Raw genomic sequence first — 21,430 nt, forward strand, 5'->3', positions numbered from 1 at the left:
CAGGCTGCTCAGCGGCCCTGTTTCTAGTGCTCCCCCCACCCCACCCCCACCAGCCAGTCCTCTTTTGAAAAATAAAACCAGAAAAAAAAAAAAAAATCCCAAACCACAATGTTAAAGGCAAATTCTAAGAGATTCAGAATGAAAAGCCTCTACAAATAAAAATAAATCAAAGTAAAATCCAGAGTACAGCTGCCCCACCCCTTCAGTTCGGCTGTGCCCCACCATCCTGCCTCCCGCCCCCCGTCCAGTCCCCTGGGAGTGTACCTTTGTCGCAGAGCTGGCCACCCCAGTTGGTCTCACAGAGGCACTGCCAGGGTTCGTTACAGGTGCCATGGACGCAGCCAGGGTGTGGGATGCACTTGTCACAGTACAGGCCCTGCCAGCCATACTGGCACCTGGGGACAGACCGTGCACACATGCCCCCCTTTAGTCCTTAGAACATTGGGGGAGATCTGTGCCATTTAAATGCAAGGTTAAGAATAAGAAGTCCAGGCGTTTCGTTTCCAGGGGCGCCTGGGTGGCTCAGTGGGTTAAAGCCTCTGCCTTTGGCTCAGGTCATGATCCCAGGGTCCTGGGATCAAGCCCCGCATCAGGCTCTCTGCTGAGCAGGGAGCCTGCTTCCCCCTCTCTCTCTGCCTGCCTCTCTGCCTACTTGTGATCTCTCTCTGTGTCAAATAAATAAATTAAATATTTAAGGAAAAAAAAAAAAGAAGTCCAGCCACTTCCAGTCTTCCTTCTTTCTCTTCTCTCTTTTATTTATTTATTTATTTATTCATTTTTGTGGTGATAGGACAGTCAGACTTGCAAGGTTTGTGCGGGGGCTCTGTCTAAACAAACATTTTTGGTGGTTGGGCTGAGGTCCTCTCCCAGGCGACTCGTGACAAAAGCAGGGCTGTCTGGGGAGAGGCCGGCGGGGGCTGCCCTCACAAAGCCACTCTCTTCTCAGGCTCACAGGGCTGGGCGAGGGTGGGGGCGTGGAATAAATCAGTTCGCCCGGTCAGCTACGGAGGCCACGGAAGGACTCTGGGGTGACAAGAGCCATGTGAAAGTCTTCGCAAAGGCGGCCCGTCAGGAGCGTTTCCACAGCAGCCCAGCTCTTTGTCTAAACAGCAAGTCACGACCCCAGTGCGCAAAAATGCAACAAGACACCCAGGGTGGCAGGAAGCCGCCTCCTGAGGCTTTAGGAAATCAAAGGGGGAGGGTATGGCGGGGGGGATGCGCACCCTCCTCTGGCAAAGAGGCAGTACAGGTCTCGGAACCCACAGGAGAGTGAGGAAAGCCACAGCACTTGGAACCAATCCCATAGATAATTTATGACCCACTACCGGGGCTGCTCACACTAATTCATTTCATACTTATTTCTCACTTTAGGGAGGGAAAAAAAAAAGGTCAACCCAGTTTATCTAGTATTGGGGAACAGAGTCAAGTTTCCTTTATAAGCGCCTCATTAATCGGGCTCTTTGGAGGCCAAGTGGTGCCTCTGATCCCCAAACAAAAACACAAACATAAACCTTCACCTGAGGTGGGGGAGAGGGCAGGGTCTCAGCAGCCACCCTCCCCCCATCACGTTTCAAGCCCTTGGAAACTTTAACCACCCTCTCAAAACTCAAGCTTTGACAAACAGGAGAAAGGAAAGCCCGGTGCCGGAGGGGGTGAGCCTGAAACAGGGATGGGCAGAGCACTTCTAGAACACGACCTGGGAAAAGCCACAGTAAGAACTTCCAGCACCCTCCCCCACCCCGAGCCACTCAGTAATAACTCTGCAAAACAGGCACCCTCAAGAAGGGAAGGCTTTCCGTTTCCAGAGAGCCAGAGGCAGGCTAGCTAATCCTTATCATGGGAAAATTATAGGGATCCCACTAATAGCTAATCACCCACGGCCAAGAGTCAACTTAACCCCTGAGAACACTGACTAACCACTTCCTAACTTCCACAAACAAGCCATCCACACCCAACTCAAAGAACAACCAGAATGCGTGGTTTAAACTTAATCAGATGGAGGGTTCAGCTTTATGTAAAACAGAACGGCAGTCTGAATGACTGTGATCATTCAGAGCAGTAAGAAAAAAAATAAATCCCGCAGTTTTTTTTAAACAGTGGGACACTCAGATAAGCGGGAGTGGGGGGAGGGGTTTCATTCAATAAAAGATTGATTAGCTTAGCTTGAAAGATATTAAGAGGGAGCTGATTTGGAAATAGCAGGATTCTTACTGTCTTTCTTACTCCCTTCCAAATTATGGATGGCTACACCTCTTCAATTTGCCTAATAAAAGCAAGAAGAGGCAGCTGAGGACCCAACCTCACCTCCTAATTAATGAGAGCTGGATCCCCAAGCATAAAGAAGAAACCACAAGAGGCCATGGATGACTTCAAAAGAAAACAAATAAAAATACTGACCCTAAAAGAGGCATCCACAAAGTTATCCCAGCTTAATAATATATGATTAAGGTTCTCATGAGAATTTGAAGTGACTTTCCTCCTACGATGATTCATCATTAAGTTTGATATTATTGGCAGGCTTGCAATAAAGCAAGCATGTGCACCCAGGAGAAGGAATCTAAGTCTACTTGGGAACGACAAAACCAATGAAGTTTTCTCATATGGGAATAGGGAAAAAAAAACAAAAACAAACAAACAAACAAAAACACCTCCTCTGTAATACATAATCCGTAAGACAGCTTACAGGTAACTTGCCATTCAACTATTTTGGGAGCGGGACACAACCTGAACTTCCTCAGCTAGAAGGTTCTGTTTTGATTTTCTTTCAAGGTAGGCAGAACAAGATGGGCTAGGAGACTATGCAAATGATGTGTGGGAAAATCGCACCTTAAGTAAATAAGGGCACCGGTGCGTGTCTGGGCAGGGAGTGGGAGGGAAGACTTCGAAAGAGAAAGGGCTAAATTCTGGAAACAAAGCCTGTTGTTCCGGCTGGGAGTGCCCTCCCCTGTGCAGTGGAGAGCCCATTCTGATGACAGTAGCAGAAATCGCAGTCGGTCTCCACTGATACTCATCTGAGCGCGGAGCAGGCCCAGAGAGGCTAAGAGTGCTGCTGACCTGACTTTCTCTAGAACATCCTTAATTAAGGAGGGTGAAGGCAGGTGGATTCCTGCTCGAACTTTTGACAGCAGTGCTGTCAAATACATGCTCCGCGTCCACCAATGGGGCGGGGGATGAGAACGTCCCCCTCCCAACCCCAGCCTTCCAGAAAATAAGCTTCTCTCTGAAGCGCAGGAAGACACAATTCCAGATCAACCTGGTTTCATTTTACTTCCCGCTGCCTTAGTTCTGACTTCAGTCAGGCCTCTGAGCTCAGTGCCCCCCTTCCCCTCCCCTGGCTGCATAGGAGAGCAACAGATGCGGTAGGAGAGCCGCCACAGAGGAAACCACCCCCGCTCCGACCCTCTGCCGAGAATTCTTCCTAAAGCTGCAGTCTACCAGATACACTGAGCAGCATGATCCTTTGGTGGGGCTCTCCAAGAAACAGATTCCTGGGCCAGACCCTGGCCCGGGATTCAGTGGGTGTGAGGTGGTACCCAGGAATCAGCATTTCAATACTTTCTCTGTTAATTCAGGAAATTACTGACATGGGCACTGAAGTTTGGGGCAGCAATTCCCAAAGTATGGTCCCACCAGCAAGAGTGGGGTCACAGGATGGTGGGGGGGACCCTTGACAGAAAGGCAGAGACTCGGGCCCATCCAGACCTATGAGATCAGGCTCTGCATCTTAACAGCACCAGGAAACGGGAGTTTGAGATAACACTGGTTTAGACGGTTTCATAGGCCTCCCTTGGCTCAAACCAGGGGGGCTTCTACGGCAAAAGTGATAGGCTCCAAGGATCCTTTCAGTGGCCCCCTCAATCTGCTAATCCTTCAGCTCTGGGAGGAGGGAGAATGAAGTGTGAGACTGTGTCAAAATGCCACAGCCACCAACACCATTTCCTGACACAAGCCTCTTCCCAAATTGGCATCATGTACATTTCAAGAAGGTTCCAAAAACTGTAATCACGAAGCAGTCGGGGTGGGTCTCGGTTTGGCTTCTGCATTGTCCGGGACCATAAAAGAACAGACTTCAAAGGCCAGCAGCAAAAGTCTACATTCATCAGGCTCAACTGACAAGATTCCAGCACAGCCATTAACCTCTCAGCACCGGCCTGGCTCCCGCCTGCAAAGGGGCCAGGAGATTGTACTAATCCCATTCTAAAGAATGCTCCGCTGTCCCCTAGTGATGGGAAAAGTGGGGGAGGGCTGGGAGATGGGAAACCAGGCTGGGGGAGGAGACAGACTCCAAGAAACCCACATCCCTCCATCTCATCCATTAGCACTTTAAGAGGAAGATTATAAAAACGTGTTATCAATTTACAGAACAGTTAATACATGAAGTCACTGACTATGCCCAAAAGAGGTTTTTTTTTTTCTCTTCCAAGAGAGAAGTGTGCACATTCCACCAGACAGCTGGTATAATTTAATAAGCTTCGGATGTGCCTATTTGGTTGTTTTTTTTTTTTTTAAGCTTTCTTGTCCTCCTAAGAAAAAGAGGCATATTCACAATAAATTCAGTCCCTCGCTGGCACTAAAAGATTAATATTTTTTAAAAAGTTTAGTCATTTACCTGCAGTCACCTGGGAGTTTGCAAGACCCATGCTTGAGACTACAGCCCTGTCGGCAAATAGCTGCAAAAGAAAAAACAGAAAACAAAAAACAAACACAAAGATGAGCTAAGCACACTGTTTCTTGCACCACCACCGTCGAGAACGGCCTAGCACATGAAGCCTACAAAATCCACGACTCGAAGAGATCTCATGTCAAGTCCATTGTAAGGAGAGGAAGATGGGAGGTGCCCAAATAGCAAATCCAGCTTTAAACTTCAAGGCCATGCTAGCAGATCTTCAAAACATGATACTACTCAGGGACAAAACGCAGGCAAGTCGATGGGAGTGGGGGTCGGGTGGGAGGGGTCTTCATCCAGTCTGTCTCAACAATAGCTACCCTGCTCCCTGTCAATTCCCACCCTCTCCAAAAGAACAGGAGCCATGATCCTTCCTCATCTCAACCACTCTGTCCCATGAGGGCACATTCAGAGGAGTCACAGCCTCCTTAAGCCCCACACCCCCACCCCCTAAAAGGCCTGATGGCTCAAAAATCCCATGGGACTAACAAAGCCAACTGGGCTGGCTTCATCTGGCAGGCTAATCCGGGGGCCAGATCGGGTGGTACTTTTACAAAGTATCCTTGCAAAGCAATTCTGCCTCAGTTATAAAACAAATTTAAACACATGGTAAAAAATACTAAACATGGTTTTTAAGTAGTTGTTACTGATTTTTAGAACACCAACTACTTTAAGTACATTTGCCAATTCTTTCATTTGGATCCCAGAAATGCCATCATTTTAGAACTCTAGTGATTTAAGAAAAGCTCAGGAGACCTGCAAATTCCTCTTTGTCCTGCCCTTCAGTCACAATTCAAAAACTCCCTTTTTAATTTGAGTACATCCTGAAAGAATTTACCAAATTAGGTGAAAGAAGCAGAATGCAGTCATGTTCGTGAGGGCCTACCCTGGTCAACTAAAATTACCCATTTGCTATGAATTAGAAGGTTTGTAAAGGTACAAACCACAGATGATGATGTGAGCATCTGTGACTATGCAGTTAACTCCCTGAATCCCAGGAAGGGCTGGGACAGCCGAAAGTACAGCTGCAAGCTTACATGGCTGTGATGGGTCTGAAAGCTCAGGTTCACCACTCTCCCCTGCCCCCTCAATGCCCCGTGAAGCCTTGCCAAGAGGCCACCCTGAGCTCAGGGGTCATCATTTCCTACAAGATCACGAGTTGGGGCATGGAGCTAACCCTGTCCCATTTGGCATCTGTTTTGAGTCAGGTTTCTTAGAAGCAGAGCCTGAGACAGGGATGGGGGTACAGAAGGGAGCTGAAGGCAGCAGATGGGGCAGGGGAGAGAGCTGAGCAAGGGTCTCAGCTGGAGTCTGGCTTCAGCCTAATCCCAGGGGAACCCCTGGAGTGTGAACTGTAGCACGGAGTGTGGGAGGGGCGCTGGCCTCTGTACCCCTAACCAGTCATTCACACACTGTGAGCTGGAAGGAAGAGGCATGGAGTGGCTGTTTGGCCAAGGCCAGTGCTCTAGAGAAGGAACAGCTGTGAGCTGTTAGCAGCTAGCACGGTGGGTGGGAGGTAGGTGTGCGTGTGTGTGCGTGTGCATGTGTGTGTGTAGGGGGCACCAATAGCATCTTTGGCCCTCAGGCCTAGAAAACAGCCCAAATACTCCCCCCAACCCCCAACCCGAGACAGACACTTGACTAGATGGGGAGAGAACGTGACCCCAATGGCGACAGCCACTCAGCAGTGATTATAACCCACCCAGCACAGGCCCACACACCTCTGTTACATTCTGGGCCCATCCAGCCCTCCATGCACGTTTTGTTGCCATTCTGGTCGCAGGCATAGTGTCCAAAGAAGTCATCTCGGGGTCGGCAGAACTTATTGCAGCCAAAGCCATAGTAATAGTCGTCACAGGTGACACGGATCTGATACTCAAAGTGGGCAACCCCTGTGTTCTGCTTCAGCGTCTGCCACTGCCTGCTGGGGTTTATCATGCCCGAGTGCGAAGCCTTTTCAATAATGCTGTCAGGCTCTGGAAGCAAAAAGATAAATAAAAATCAAAAAGCAATGATTACGTTAACATTCACATCAAAGCCTTCTCCCCTGACCATTTTGCCTCTTTTTAATAATGGACACAAATGCACACCATGCAAAATGGAAACAGTACAAAAGGGCAGACACACACAAAAAAAAGGCAGACAAGTGCAAGGGCTGGCCCCCTCCCCAGAGGCAACCACCTTTTTACATCTATTTACCCTTTTTAACGGGTGTGTCGTATTTCCCCATCCCAGAATATGACAAAACACATTTACTAGTTGCGATACTTATTTTGACCTTTTACAATTCAGCAGAGCCACACCGAACATCTCTTTACCCATCTGTCCGCGTGCATGGTTCTAGCAGTAAGAGACCTTCTAGAAACGGAAGCACACCCGATCCGCGTCCATCCCCAGCCAGCCGCAAACTACTGTGAGTGAAGCCCCGCCGGCCTGTCTTTCCACCTGAACAGGAAACTGGGTTTCCTGATGGCGATGCCAACATTGCACAGGTTATCCAACTTTCTGATCTCTGCCTGATAGGGAAAGCAGCAGCTCTTACTTTAATTGGCATTTAATTAAGGGATGGTGAGCACCCTTCCACGTGGTTACAAAGCCACCTGTAGCTGTTCCTGTGAACTGTGACCGGTTTCTCTCCTTTGCCAAGTGTTCTATTGCATCGTTGGCCATTTGCAAAAGCCCTTTACATATTATAGAAAGCACCTGGTTCCAGGTAAAGGTTAGCAAGCCTGCTCTTCTGGTTTTAGAGTCTTGGGTCTTGCTTTAGAAAGACTCGGTCTACCTTCCCAACTCTTTACTGGAAGCCAAGGGGTAGTTTTTAGGAAGAATGATACACTTTGCTATTGTCAGCTGGCCCTTGCGCCACAGACTTGATACGTCTCACCTTTCACCTTTGCCCAGAGGGCAGAGGAAGGAAAGTAACGCACCCCAGTTTAGAGACAGGTAGCTCGGGGGTTCTTCCGAGCCAAGTCATGCTCCTTCAAAGGTGCCTATTGAGAATGAACACACGCAGAGCTCGGGCAGCCAGCTCTCCCAAGGAGTAGGCAGTGGTCCTGCGCTGAGGTCCCTTGTGATCCAGTCTGAGAGAAGAGCCAGGCACGAACACAAACACAGATGCCCGGCGCCAGGAGTCCGGGGGAGGGACGTGAACAGAAGCGAGGCACGAAGTCAGAACCGCAGCCTGAGCTGGGGCTTGTTTCCTTAAGCCTGCCAGCAGCAACCCTTTCCCGCCTCGTCAGGGGCGAGGCCTCCTCAGAGAGCCCGTACTAGTACCTACTCACAACGTCTGTGGTTCTTACCCACCCACACCCCTGTTTTTCTAGGCCCAGGGCCTGCGCTCATTTACAAGGTCATGCAAAGCCAACAGGTGACCAGGGGAGGAGGAGGAGCTCCTGAGGGGCTCCATCCACACGACTCCCAGCTTCGCCCCCCGGCGTTCACCCTCCGGCTTTAACTGTCGTGTGGGCAGGACAAGCCTTGAACAAGCCCGCATACCTGTAGACTTACACCCCAGCACGCACAGAACCACTCACAGATAACGCTTTCCGAAGTAAGTTTTACAAATAAACACAGGCCAAAGAATGACAAAAATGTCCCTCCATTAACTGTGTTTGCTCTGCTGATTCAATTAAGAAGTGTAGCGAGCTATTACCATGTGATTACGAGATCTTAATAAAGGAGTTATTTAAACACATGGCTCACAGGCCTCCAGCATCTCTGGGGCAGGTAACAACAAACAACCCAGACGGGAGTCCAGGGCAATCCTCAAGGCACAGGCCAACAGGTCGTTCACCGTAGTTCAGTAGGCTTTCCGCCTAGGTCTAGGAAACATGAAAACAATCGTTCTGGAAGCCTCCATGTGGCTAACAGGTCTGTAGAACTAACTTTGCAGCTGTGTGGCAGGCTTCTCCCAGCAGCCCAGAGGCAGGGAGTCGGGGGTGTGGGACATGCTCTCTGGCATCTGGGTCACAGAGATCATGTCTGCTGCCTGTTCTTCCAAGCTGCCGCCACCTGAATCGTACTTCCTGTCAGCTTGGGGCATAGAGGTGCATCCGGGCTGGGCAGGGGTGGGAGGGGGTAGTTCACTTGGGAATCCAGCTTGATGACTGGAAACGGAGGTTAGCAGACCCTCCTGTGATCTTCAGCTGTGTGAAGATGAAGCACAAAGGCCCCCACACCACAGCCTCACAGGCCAAGGTGGAGGTAATGAGGTGAGTCAGAGCACAACCCCGGTGGCCGCACCGACCCACAAACCTAGGATGGGAGCATGGTCGAGGAAAACCTGGTCTGAGGAAGCTTATTTGTGTTGATGCATCTCTTGAGCCGTCCCACAAACTGACACCATATGCCCTAGGGGAGACTGAAAAATCTGTACCCTTATCTACTGCAACTCTGAAACAGAAGAAGAGAAGTGATCTCAGAGACAAAGGCCAGGAGGCCAGCCTTAGACATACTCTAACACACGAACAGCACCTGGGCTTCACCTGGGCCACCCCCTCTCTGCAGAGCCCATGTGAGAAGAAATTCTCCATCCTTAACACTCAGGGCTCGACCTCTAATCTGAAGCCAGGATTTTGGCAATTTGGCCCCCAAAGAGCAGCCAACTTCAACTGGGTTGCTCCACATCGTTGGCCTTTGTCTTCATGGAATATAGTCCCATGGGAGGGACAGAGGGTAAAAGTAATAAGAAAACATTCTAAGAAGAGAAAACAGCATGTGCAAGGGCCCTGTGGCAGGACAGAATAGGAGGACGCATCTGAGGACAGAACAGGGACTGGTAGGATAGGACCAGAATCTGGATATGGTAGAGGTCAATGTGGCACATAGGATGGAGCTAGCAAGGAAAAAAGGTAACTGTGCAAGGTCTTTTGGGCCACACAAAGAGCTGTCCCAAGAGCAACAGGAAGCTGCCAAGTGGCTCTCTTAGGGAAGTTGATTATCAAATTGAATCAAGATGTACACCAGAAATGAACAGAGAATACTGTAGGTCAATCATATTTATATTAAAAAAAGGAAAAGGCCCTGGAAAGACCAGGATGGCAAAAGGTTGGAGAAAGCAGTGGAGGTGGGCCAGAGCAGATATGAAGGCACGGAATTCAGCCACGACCATAGGAGGTTGGGCATCAGCAGATGGTGACTTGGACCAGCACAGTGGCAGGGGACATGGTGGGAGGTGACAGGACTCCAGTGAGGCCCTGGAGGGAAGATTGTTCAGAACCTGGAGGTAGATCTGACATGGATGCTCAGAGAAAGGGAAGTACAAGAGGGTGTCTTCCAGCTTTCTGGCTCATGGTACTAGGTGTTGAAATGCTGGTGCCAGTCATCCATGAAGGGCCCTAGGCAGGATCTAATTTGGAGAGAGAAGAAGCCAAATATGGTTTTGAACGTGAATTCAAGATCCTTTGGAAGCACTGTAAAAAGAGAGGCTGACTAAGCCAGTAGATAAACCGCTCCTACCTCTTTGGGGTTCCCAAAGAGAGCTTCAAGGACCTGCAAAGGCATTCCAGGGGTTTGGGGCAACTCCTTTCTTCAAGAATAGAGGTCTGAAAGTTCCTTCTCCCTACCCCAACTCTTTCCTGTGTCCTTCCTGTGACCTGCTGACTGCCTCCCCAGTGAAGAGATGCCCCAGAACCCCCAAACAGAGCTACCCTGAAGTGCAGCAGCCGTGAGCAGCTCTGGAGGGGCACCAGTTGCCCTGGGGCACAGCTAGCTACCTGACCTGTGTGGTGAGGGAAGACCCAGAAAGGGCCCTGCAGAGGCTAGGGGTCCTGCACACCCTCACAGGTATCCTGAGCCAGCTCTTGCCACGAGCCAGGTATCCATCCCAAGGATGTTCACGCGACCAGACTGTTTTAACATCTCAGCAGGAAGGGAAGAAGAGCATGTCTGCACCAGAATATCTGAAGCATCTCTCTCCCCTGCTCCCCAGCCCCCATCTTCTCAATGCTTAGTTACCATCGTAACCAGGTCACAGCGACACCAGGCTCACATCGTCTCCAATGTTTGTGGCAGGGAGGGTGGAGAGAACACACATGTGTCTGGGACCCTGACTGGCATCGGCCACCAACCGCAGCTGGTTACCCCCTTCCCCTCCCACCACACCACAGTGGGACAGGGGTGCCCCTCAGAGAGGAAGTCCACAGATCTGGGCTTCAGATGCCAAAGCAGGAGGAGTGACCCAAATGGCCTGGAGCCTCAGGCACACTGGGGCTCAGCAATAATTCCATGGCCCCAGGGTGGTTGGGGGGAGGGGTAGTGGGGGGGGGTGTTGGTGACAAGCCAGACACAGCCCAAAGCAGCCTGTCTCACAAGTACCAAGCCCTCAGTGGGCCCACTCTGGGCACTCGCCATTCTCGGATCCACTTTAAAAAAAAAAAAAAAGGCATGTTGAGAAAACGAGGGGAAATGTTATCAACAGCAAAAACAAAGAACGGGTCAGTGAGGTAGAGAAACAAAAGGGAGGAGACCTTCAGAGAAGGAGGGCAAAGACAAAGAGTTGGATCAACCCTTCCTCCTACGCAGACCAAGGGATTTCAGTATGAATCAAGTTTTCCCAGGACAGCCGTCCAGATCCTGCCGGCAAAAGGGAAGCGTGCGGTTTCGGCGCGGGAGGGAAAGCGTCTTCGAGTCATAGTTAAGGAGCAAAGACTACCCCCGGTAAGCCAGGCGGCTGCCATTGCCAGACACGCCCTCTGTGACCTCCCCGCCAAAAGCCACCCCTCACAGCTCTGAAAAGCAACCCGCCCTGAACCCCTTGCCCTCTTTCACAAGGGGGGAGCAAGGCAGCCGTGGAGCCTGTGAGGCTCTGGGACTCCACTTCAGTGAAAGGGCGGCCATGCGCAGTGTGGGAAAGAAACCCCCAGCAGACCAGCTAGAGGCTCACCTGCCCACCAAGTGAAATTCAAGGTCGGTCTTTAGTTAGAGTCAGAGCCCAGCACCACCTTTGTGGGCTTCATCTTTCTGATGAGAGATTAAACACTCACTTAAAGTTTAAATGGACTTTAAAAAAGTCACTACTTTGATCCTTTCGCAGTCTACAAGGTTTTAAAGTTGTAAAACCATTAAGATCTCTATCCTGAAGATAATCTAGGCCCCATATTCAGGGATTCAGTTAACTGGGACTCTGTCCCGGCCACTTAATATTCCAGGCGGACCTTCTAGGGGAGGTTGTGGAAAGGACTCCTCAGAGCAGTTCGCCCTGGGGGTGGAGTTGGGGGGGGGAAGGGGGGAATGGACGCAGAGAGCAGTGAGTGGTCCAAGTCCTCGGAAGCACCCAGCAGACAGATCCAACTCTGACACTGCCATACTCCAAGCACAGTGTTTCCAGAAGGGCACACCCGGAGAAGAGCCCACTGCTGGGATACTTACGGAGAGTGTCGTTACTGGAATCCCATGCCTCCACAAGCAAAGTATAGGACCTCTGCAACACAGAACAACAGCAGCTTAGTAGTCAGGAAGAGGGGTCGGCTCCCAAATGTCCTACTTGCTCGACCTCCCCCACACACCTCACCAAACAAAACCGTGAAGCCAAAATGAAAACTCCGTTTTCGGTGGAACTGAGGTCACTCCCCTCACTGGCACCCACCCCCAGGCTGACTCCTTCTGCTGGGCAGGGCCCCACTGCGGTAGGTCATCGTCATCTTATGCAAGCAACGCGAAGTCATGATCAGGAGATACCACCTCCCTATAGGTGAACCCTCTACAGTTTCCCAAAACTTTCCAGGCCCCTAACTCTAGTGCATGAGGAAACACACACAACACACACACACACACACACACACACACACACGCACGCACATGAATTTTTTCTAAGCCAACATAACCAGGTATTTGCAGCTGGGGGCGGGGGGTGGGGGGGTAATTCAGTGAGGGGCCGGGTATTGCTAAGGTTACACTTTGGACTCTGGTGGGGCAGTCCCTAGGGAGGCCCCCTTTTCCTTTTCAGAACCCCTTTGAAAGCCCTGTCTGTGCGAGACCATCTCAGCTCCCACAAGTATCAGGTGACTCTAGGAAGCTGGGGTGGGGGGTAAGTGCAAAGAGACTAAGACAAAGGCGGCGACCTAACTCGGGGTCCTTGGGGGACAGACTCTGGGGACGAAAGTACAAAAGGGAGAAATAACCACACACCCATGGGTTATAGCTATTGATGGACTTATCTGTCAATAAGATCTAACATTCCAGGCATAATCAGAGTCCACCAACTAAACAAATTCCCTGGACACTGGCAGGATGCCAGCTATTATACTGAAGGCACCTTTTATCTTCCAGGCTTATCTCAGAATTCCACCCCCCACCCCCCCAAATCCAAGCCATTAGCAAATTCCCGCTTTACTCCAATCTTCGTTTGTAATTTAGAATGAGGTCAGTCTCACAGAACACCAGGGTTTAAATAAACCTGCTATCTTGGCACTGGAGGACTATATCGGAGTGGGGTGGGGAGAAAGGCCTCCCCCGTGTCCCTCTTGTCACCGTCAGATACCAATGCATCGGAAATAGCACATTGAGCACTTCACTCAAATACCCCGCCGCCAGAAACACTGTCACCAACAGAAGGCACCTACAAGGGGAGGCAAAAAAAGGAGCAAAAGGGGGGGGGGAAAAAGAAGCTTCATTCATAACTCTAGGAAGCTTACGGCTCACACAGAAACACAGCGTGTTGTCTCCGAATATAAAAATATCTTGTGATAGACCCTGCCTTGGAATTCAGCCGAAATATGTTTCATACTCAAAGCAGAGTAGGATTCCATTTCGTTCACTGATAACTGTGGGAAAATGCTCAGAAAAGCAAGCAAAACCAGGCAAGCCAGGGCACATACCCAGCCCTCTCCTGTTTGGTGGCCCTGGGTCCAAATTCATTGTCGTCGTCGTTAACATTTTATTAGTAAAAGTTACACCTTATTTACAGCCTCTAAGTTTCCTGGGACTTACTACAAATTACAGGACTCTTCCCGGAGAGCAGCAAGAAATTACATTTCTCTCCCGATTGGAGGCGAGAGCCAAGTCCAAATGAGGCCAGATGTGGGGCTGATTCTGTATCATTAAGCCCTTGGATCTCTGGCCACGTCGAGACCCACGTTCTCTACTTCCACGTATTGTTGTAATTAATCCTCTGATTAAATGCATTGATACCCGTAGTCCTGACTTGCACAAGCACTCAACGTGTCATAGACACAATCCCCACAGAAGGGGAAGACGTGCCAGGACTGGGCTTCACGCTCAGAGGAGGAGGCATTCTCTCCCACCCCCCAGCCCTTGCAAAAGAGCTTGAAAGACCAAGCTGTGTATCAGACTCCTCCTTGCCTGAGCTGGGAAGACCTCCGGAGGCACTGACCAACACTGCCCAACCTTAAGGGAAAAAAGGGACACAGAGCAGCACAGAGCTTGGGACCCCAAGTGTCATGGTCTCCTGTGAATGGCTTTCTCAGAGGTAGACAAGGGGGTGAGGGCTGGGGGCTCCAGCTTTGCCAAAAAAATAATAAATAAGCAAGATGCCCTGGACCATCTCTCTCCCTGGTTTCTGAGAAGGGCTTCTGGTTCTGGGCCTCACTTCCCGGGGCCAGAGGAGTCTTCCCACCCAGCCTTCAGAAGAAAGGATTCCCTTCAAGGCCCCTATTAGGAGGCTCTCTTACCTCCCACTCCATCCCCACACTATAGATCAACAATCAAGATAATTTGGTAATGATTATTAGCTGCTAGGAACTTTAATTTTTCCCAGGCCCACGCCTGACCTCTGTACATCCCAGAATATGCATCCCGACTCGGGAGAGTCAGACCATGCACTTTATGCCATCCTACTAGGCCAGTACCAGGCTGAAAAATCAGATGCAATCTGCTAGGATCATGTCATCCCCAATTGGTCACTGCAAATCTGACCCCAGCAGAGGCCAAGCCCCTGGGCAGCTCCCCCAAGGGCTTGGAAAGGGGGTGCCAGGCCAGGTGATGGGCAGGTGTCCAACTTAACCAGTTCATACAAAACTATCGCCCACAAGACACAAATAGAGAATACCTGGTTTTTTCTTGGTTTCCCACTACCACAGTAAGACTAGGAGAGGCCCCTTGCTTTCCTCTTTTTTCTTAAGTCTCCTCAGAGCGACAGCCTGGGGGCAAAGTAGGAGGACGGGGTGGGCAGCAAAGAGAACCTGCATGTGGGTTTGCACCTCCCCGGTCCCACACCTCCAGGCCCAGGGCAACCCCAGAGCCGGTCTGCGAGCTGGTGCAGCAGGAAAGAGGCACGGCCAGCTCTCAGGACAACTTAGGAGAGGACTGCTGTGGCCTTTTACCTAGAGGAGGGCCCTGGCCTCCGGCTCCACAGGCATCCCCAGGCGTCCCTGGGGCCGTGCGGCTGCAGGCGGGCAGGCGGCGGTTACCTTGGCACCGGGCAGAGTGGTAAGCACTTAATTGCCACATTAAGAAGGGGGATGTAAGAAACAAAGGTAATTGTGTTGGCAGCTGGGAACTTCCTTTTCCTGGCAACAGTGGCGGCCAAACCAAGCCCCAAGAAGAGGCTGCTGCCATTCCTGCCAAGCTGATGGACACAAACAAACCGCCATCCAAACGGCACGCGTGCGGCAGCCGAGGAGCCCACGCTCCGGGAGTGCCCGCCGTGCCCGGGGGGTGGGGAGGGGAGCCCTTTGTGCAAGGCGGTCGGCCCGGCCCGGGGCTGGTCAGGGGCCCTGCGCTCTGCTGACTCAACTGGCGCTTCCTGTCGCGGGCCCTGTATTAGCAGTATTTTTGGAGAGGCTGCATTATTCTCTGTAATCCTCGTTTCAGTCAATTCGGCCACGCTATTGTCCTGCCTGCGTCTGGGTGGCCACAGTATAAAATATTCCGGTCACAGACGTATAAAATAAAGGCTTCGGCGATCGCATGGGTGGGCGCACGCTCACTCGCCTACCCGCCCGCACAATTCACCGGGTCCCACGGCTGCGGCAAGGGGAGGCTTGAAGAAAGGACAACTGCCCCACAGTGGCCAGGCTCAGGAGACTTCAGCCAGAGACAGCAATTTAGTCTGGGGGGCTTGACATTTCAATAGAGTCCGATCTGGTTACAAAGGGCGATTTTCTCATGAAAGCCCACCTCAAAGCCTCCCCAAGGGGGCCCCACAGCTCATATCCAGATTGGAGGCTCTCCACGAGATGCCCCCACCCCCTTTCCCATCATTACCCTTACCTGTTTGAAAAGCATCCCACTGATAATTAAATGCACCAGTTACAAAAGGGTGGCGAGGTTAATAGATAGAATACCGAGAAGCCAGCCAAGCACAACCGTCCGGTTCACACAGAGCAAGCCTGAACAAGAAGCCTTTCTACTTATTTACCAAAAGTGCATAAAAACTGGGCTGAGCTGGTAGAGGACTCGGGAGTGTTTGACTATTTATGTACCATTTCTCACCACTGGGAGCCATGCTGCAGAACTTCTTCCCTGCACAGACACAGCCTTGCCCCAGTGACAAATGTCACGGGCACCGTGAAAACAAGGGCCGCAGGGCAGGGCAGTCCTCTCCTTGGTTGGAAACCAGCGAGGAGATCCCAAAGCTGCCACTCAGCACCACAAACCAGGTTAAAGGTGGGGCACTTTGAATGCGGAACCCCGTCCCGCCTCTACCACCATTCTAGAAAGCGCAAGAATCCTCACTACCCACGCATCCTAACGCATCTTCCTCAAGTCGTAAAGTAGGTCAAATGTATTTCATTCTAATTTTTTTAAGTGTATTTCAAAGCTGGAGCCAAGTGTCCCTTCTATCAGAAGGAACACACTTAGAGAAGTTTATATCAAGGGGGAATGCTCTGAAGTATTTGCCTTTATGGATGACCATGCTAACTACAAGCACATCCAGAGATCAGTTACAATGCAAGAATGCATAGTCTGGAAAGTCGGACATTGGAACCAAGTGCTGGCCCTTTACAATGGGCTGGTGGCTGCTGGGAAGCAAGTCATGGCCTCCGTTTGCATCCCTATTTCCCAATCAGGAACAGGAAGGCTCCTTGTTGCCTTGGCTGCATTTCTTCATGAGTAACATTTTTTTCTTCCATGCTAAACCATCCCACACACCTTCTACCCAAAGCGTCCCTTGCCCCTCTTTGCTATAAAAATTTTAGGCAGTATTCAGATCGCTGGTTTTCAGGGAAGTGACAAGCCTGAGAGAGGCTGCTGTCGTTCCTCCTCACCCCAGACGCCTGTATGCCAAAAGCTTCACTGTTCTCTACACATGTGTGAAGTCCCTGTAGAATTATAGGTGTGCAGTTGGTGGGTCACAAATGCATAGAAGTACTGGAGGTTTGAATAAGTTGCTAAGAAACAAGACAATAAGAAGGAAGAAAACACAGAGCACTTTACACCTGGAAGAGAAAAAAAAGAATTAGAAACCAAAGTACCCTGAATGGGAATTTCATGTGGGGAACAGCCATTCTGCAGACACTTAGCACAAAGTGAGCACAGGCCCACTTCCCCTGCACCCCCACCAACCAAGCCTGGTTTTGCAATACAGACATGTCATTTCATCACTCTAATTTGACACAGGTGTCTGAGAGCCGAAGAGGTTTTCTCCACATGAGGAAAATCCCTTGCTCTGAGCACTTACAATCCTGGATGCCGTCTGTCTGCATGGGTTGTAGAGACGGGCTGCAGAAAGGAGCCAGTTCAATGAGAACCCCATCCCTCCACCCTCCATGTGTCCACATCACACCTACAAGAGGCGCAGGAACCCAGAAACCCAGCAGAGGGCATGCAGACAGGAACATGTCAATTACATCCTATGATGAATCTTGTGGGGACATCTGATTTACCCAAACCCCTGGCAGTTGTTCAATCAGGCCTTAAGTGTGATGGGGGGCCAAAGTTGGCATCTCTCTGGTATGCAAAAAAAAATACTTCATTCGATTTCCCCGAACAATTCAGTTGTTCTCAGCAGCCTTTTATCACCGCCAATGCCATTTAGATAGGAGGCCAAGAAAAGACCAGATACATCAACTACTGCCCCCCAGGTTTCTCTACATTCACTTCACTGTGGGGCCTGCAATGCATCAATTCAGCGAACTGGGGTACTGCAGTTCCTAAAATGCTTTGGGGGCTGGGTACTGGTAAGTGCCCTAATGGATTTTTAATAAGCAGGTACTACCGGGACTTAGCACTAATTTGGGGACATGCAACTTAACCATTTCAATGGCTTAAAAATGGTTATTCCCAAATCACTTCCCGTTAAGCCCAATTACCTTCCATAATGTATGTTCTTATCACTGGGTCCCCCTGATTGGAGGGTCATAAATCAGATCCGTTGCTTCGAGTCAAGGCCTTGTGAGCACAGCACGGATATGGGGATTAGAAGTCACCAATGAGAACCATGAGCCGGGAGCTGGGCCAGCAGACAGCCACTGGAACATAATCAGATACTACCCAATGGGCAGACCCACCTTCAGAGAGCTCCCCACGTGGACACTGGAATGTGGACTAGATTTCAAATGTGACAGCTCATTTCCTCTTCTTTCTCTCTAGGACACGAACAGTTGTTTGATCGCAGTCGGTCATAATTCCCAACAAAAACCAAGAATTACACCACCTTTTAAACTGACCTTCCACCCTGCACCCTGGACCACAGCCCTTTCATGGTCAGCACACTGGGGAGGACCCAGGCGATCGGTGATTGTGACTGCCTAAGGGTCAGCTGTGCACGTGGCTGGAAGTCCAAGGTGGTTTGATATAAAAACCAAACCAAACCAAACCAAAAAACCCATATCGTCTTTCCATCTTCAATTCTGTACCAAGTTCAGTTATCACTTATTCAAGTCGGTTTTAAATAGACATGCTTATTCATATTTAATTGCCAAACTGAATGAAACTGCTCTATGTAGTTCAATACCTGAGTGCTTTCACTTCGGTTAACACTCACCCTGGAATCATTCTTGAAAGTTACAGACTGTGGTGTTTCTCTAACCACACTCGGGAAAATAACTAAAACAATACACCTAAACGCCACTTTCTCTTGGGAAGTGAGGCTTATGTTTCACAGCAGGCCTTTTAAGGGGGGGCAGGGTGGAGACTCATTTAGGAGTGATACATGCATTTGGCCCAACTTCAAAAGAACCACACTCAGTAGCCCCAGTGGTCTCCCTATTCTAGAAAAGCGGAGAGTCTATTTCATGGTTGGTGACCCGCGGGCCCTGAAACCACAGAAGAGCCTCAACAAATCAATCGTCTCCTGCCCCACACACCACTTCTGTTCATTTCCCATTTAGGACTCTGCCAAGTGTCAAATGGGGACAGACACACCTTCTAGGTCACTTTTCCAGAGCCAGTCCAGGGAGCAAGTCTCCCTGTTCTCATCCAAGCGGTCCTCTGACCCTACTCTCCAAAGTGAGCCTCAGCCAGGCCTGCAGCTTTTCCACATCACTAATAAGATTCCTTTTATGGTCTTGTGAAAGCAAGGGGCTCCGGACTGATCCTCAGGAGGGTGGAACCACCTGCAGGCCCCTTCCCCCCTAAACTCCAAACACAAGTTCAAGGGCAGTCAGTATTCACAGTTAACTTGGGCACAGTCAGATTAAAAAGTGGCCAGACTCTTTAAAGTTCTCCCTAGTAGGGGATTAACAAAGAAGATAAACACGCTTTGTAAAACTGCAATCCCACAACAGACACAGCCCTCCATTCTCTGAGAACATACAGTGGGTTTTTCTAAGTCCCTTTCAATGGTGTGCTTCCGATAACTGTCTTATCTCACCCACGGCAGAGGGCACTTTATAACGCCAGCTCCAGTAAATGCGGGCCTTGAGAGCCACCCCAAGATATACACACACACACACACACACACACACACACACACACGCACGCACCAAGGCACTCTCCCCCTCCCTCCCCTCCTGGCGATGCGAATCACAGCCCCAGCCCGCGGATAGGAGGCAGCAGAGCGCACCCCACCAGAGCACGTGGCGGACAGTATTCCCCCGGGGCACCGAGCTTCCCTCTCCTCCCCCACCCCCCACAACCGCCCACCCTCGAAGCACGGGCTGGGCCAAGCCCCAGTCCTGGCGACGAGCCACGCCTCCTGGACAGCAGGAGCGGAGCAGAGCGCACAGCCTTTTCCCCTTTCCTCCCCTTCTGCAATCACACTCATCTTCCTTCTACCCAGTTTGGGATGTTGCAAGGGCCTCGTTGCAGGGTCGGTCCGCCGGGCCCGGGCCCTCGAGCGGCACCCGGGGCGGGGGTCCACGCACTTGCACGCTCAGCAGCCGCCTCGAGCGGGCCGCCCCTTTCAGGCCTTGACACGCCCCCGGAGGCTAGCGGGGGCCGGGCACCCGCCGGACGAGGGCGCACCCCCGCCCTTCCCGGGGAAGTTTGCAAACACAGCTGGTTCCAGAGCCCGGGAACCGCTGGAAGTGAGGCCACAAGGGCTACACCGCGCGGGGGCGAGGGCAGGAAGGGGCCGGCAGGGGGCGGAGGCTCTCGGGCTCCCAGCTCCAGCCGAGGCCCAAAGACAGCCCCCCCCCCCACGCCCCAAGCGGCGGCCGCCCCCGCGTCCTTACATCCAGCCCGGAGCGCGTCCCCGCACGCCCCAAAGTCTCCCGGGGAGCAGCGGGAAACAGGCTCCCCCACACCCTCCAGGAAAGACACACCCGCCCTCCAGGCGGCTCACGAGAAAAGGGAGGGTGCCGATTTGGACGACGTTCGAAGGCCAAAGCTGCGCCGCGTTGCCTTCCACGGCGCATCGGGTTTAATTGGTTAAACGAAGACCTTCTGTAATGACTCCCAGCTCGGGTTGGGGTGGGGTGTGGGGTGGTCACTCTAGGGCCTCCAAGTTGCAAGTTTAAACCGGCCTTCCTGGGAGCTCTGCCCCCACAAACCCCCGTGGGCTTCCCACTTTTGTGCGCTTAGCAAAAAGCCTCGAAGACGGGGCCTGCTGAGATCTAACCCTGGAGTCACGGCTGCTTAACACCCCACCCCGCAAGACTTTTCCAGTTAGCGTGGAGTTTCAAGCCAAGGCCCTTTAAATCCCTCTCGCAAGAGAGAGCGGGACTTGGCAGGCGCGGGTGCGGACCGCGGCGGGCCTCCCTCTCCGCGTCGCTCACTCACCGGCCAGGCGAAACTGAAAGGCAGCACGATGCGGTTGCGTTCGTTGCCACGACTGGCCTTGAGATTGAAGGTGTTGCCCCCGATGACAGGAGTGGAGCCCGAGCCGAAGCTGCAAGGCCCCCCGGCCGTGACGCGGGACTGGTACTCCTTGAGGCACACTTTGAAGTACGTGTCACACTCGTCGTGGGAGCACTTGCGGTCCCCCGGGTTCCGGACGCCGCCGCAGCAGTTCCCGTTCTGCAGCTCCCCGTTCACGTTCTGCATAGACAGGATCTCCAACTCGAACTGGCCGGAGGCCCCGCACACCTGCCGGCGAGGGAGGGAGGAAGGTCAGCGCAGGGGAAAGTTGTTTTCTTCGAGGGTGGAAGCAGCGACTCCCTCCCCACCCGCCCCGACGAGCCCTCGACGCCAAGTGAAAATAATTTTGCAAAACTCAGTGCAAAGACTCAACGTGATTTCCCGAGCATGAAATGCACGAGTGCAGGAGAAATCGGACGACTGTCCCGGGGGAGAAGAGCGGAGAGAACGCAGCCCCTTTGCTCCACCTGGGGGGCGGGGGGCTTAGGAGGTCCGGGGCTTCCCCAGCCCAGGTGGAGCCTCCCGGGCGCAGGACCCAGCCGGGGAGCCGGGCGCCCGAGGGCTCCCAAGCCCGCTCTAGGCGCTCAACCGCAGGCGTCTAGGGAGCTGCGAGGGAAAGGAGAG

General features: G+C 51.7%; 1 protein-coding gene across 1 annotated transcript in view; it reads right to left on the bottom strand.

Moving 5' to 3' along the window:
- JAG1 (jagged canonical Notch ligand 1) overlaps positions 1 to 21,430 on the bottom strand; it is a 36,317-nt gene that overhangs the window by 14,242 nt on the left and 645 nt on the right. Inside the window, exons 2-6 of the mRNA XM_032351414.1 lie at positions 20,729 to 21,034; positions 12,035 to 12,086; positions 6,388 to 6,642; positions 4,610 to 4,670; positions 265 to 395 (exon numbers count right to left, since the gene is read on the bottom strand). Coding sequence (XP_032207305.1) covers positions 265 to 395; positions 4,610 to 4,670; positions 6,388 to 6,642; positions 12,035 to 12,086; positions 20,729 to 21,034 — 805 coding nt within the window. The remainder of the gene's footprint in view (positions 1 to 264; positions 396 to 4,609; positions 4,671 to 6,387; positions 6,643 to 12,034; positions 12,087 to 20,728; positions 21,035 to 21,430) is intronic.

Source organism: Mustela erminea, chromosome 7 (genome assembly GCF_009829155.1).
Source record: "Mustela erminea isolate mMusErm1 chromosome 7, mMusErm1.Pri, whole genome shotgun sequence".
NCBI classification, from domain to species: Eukaryota; Metazoa; Chordata; class Mammalia; order Carnivora; family Mustelidae; genus Mustela; species Mustela erminea.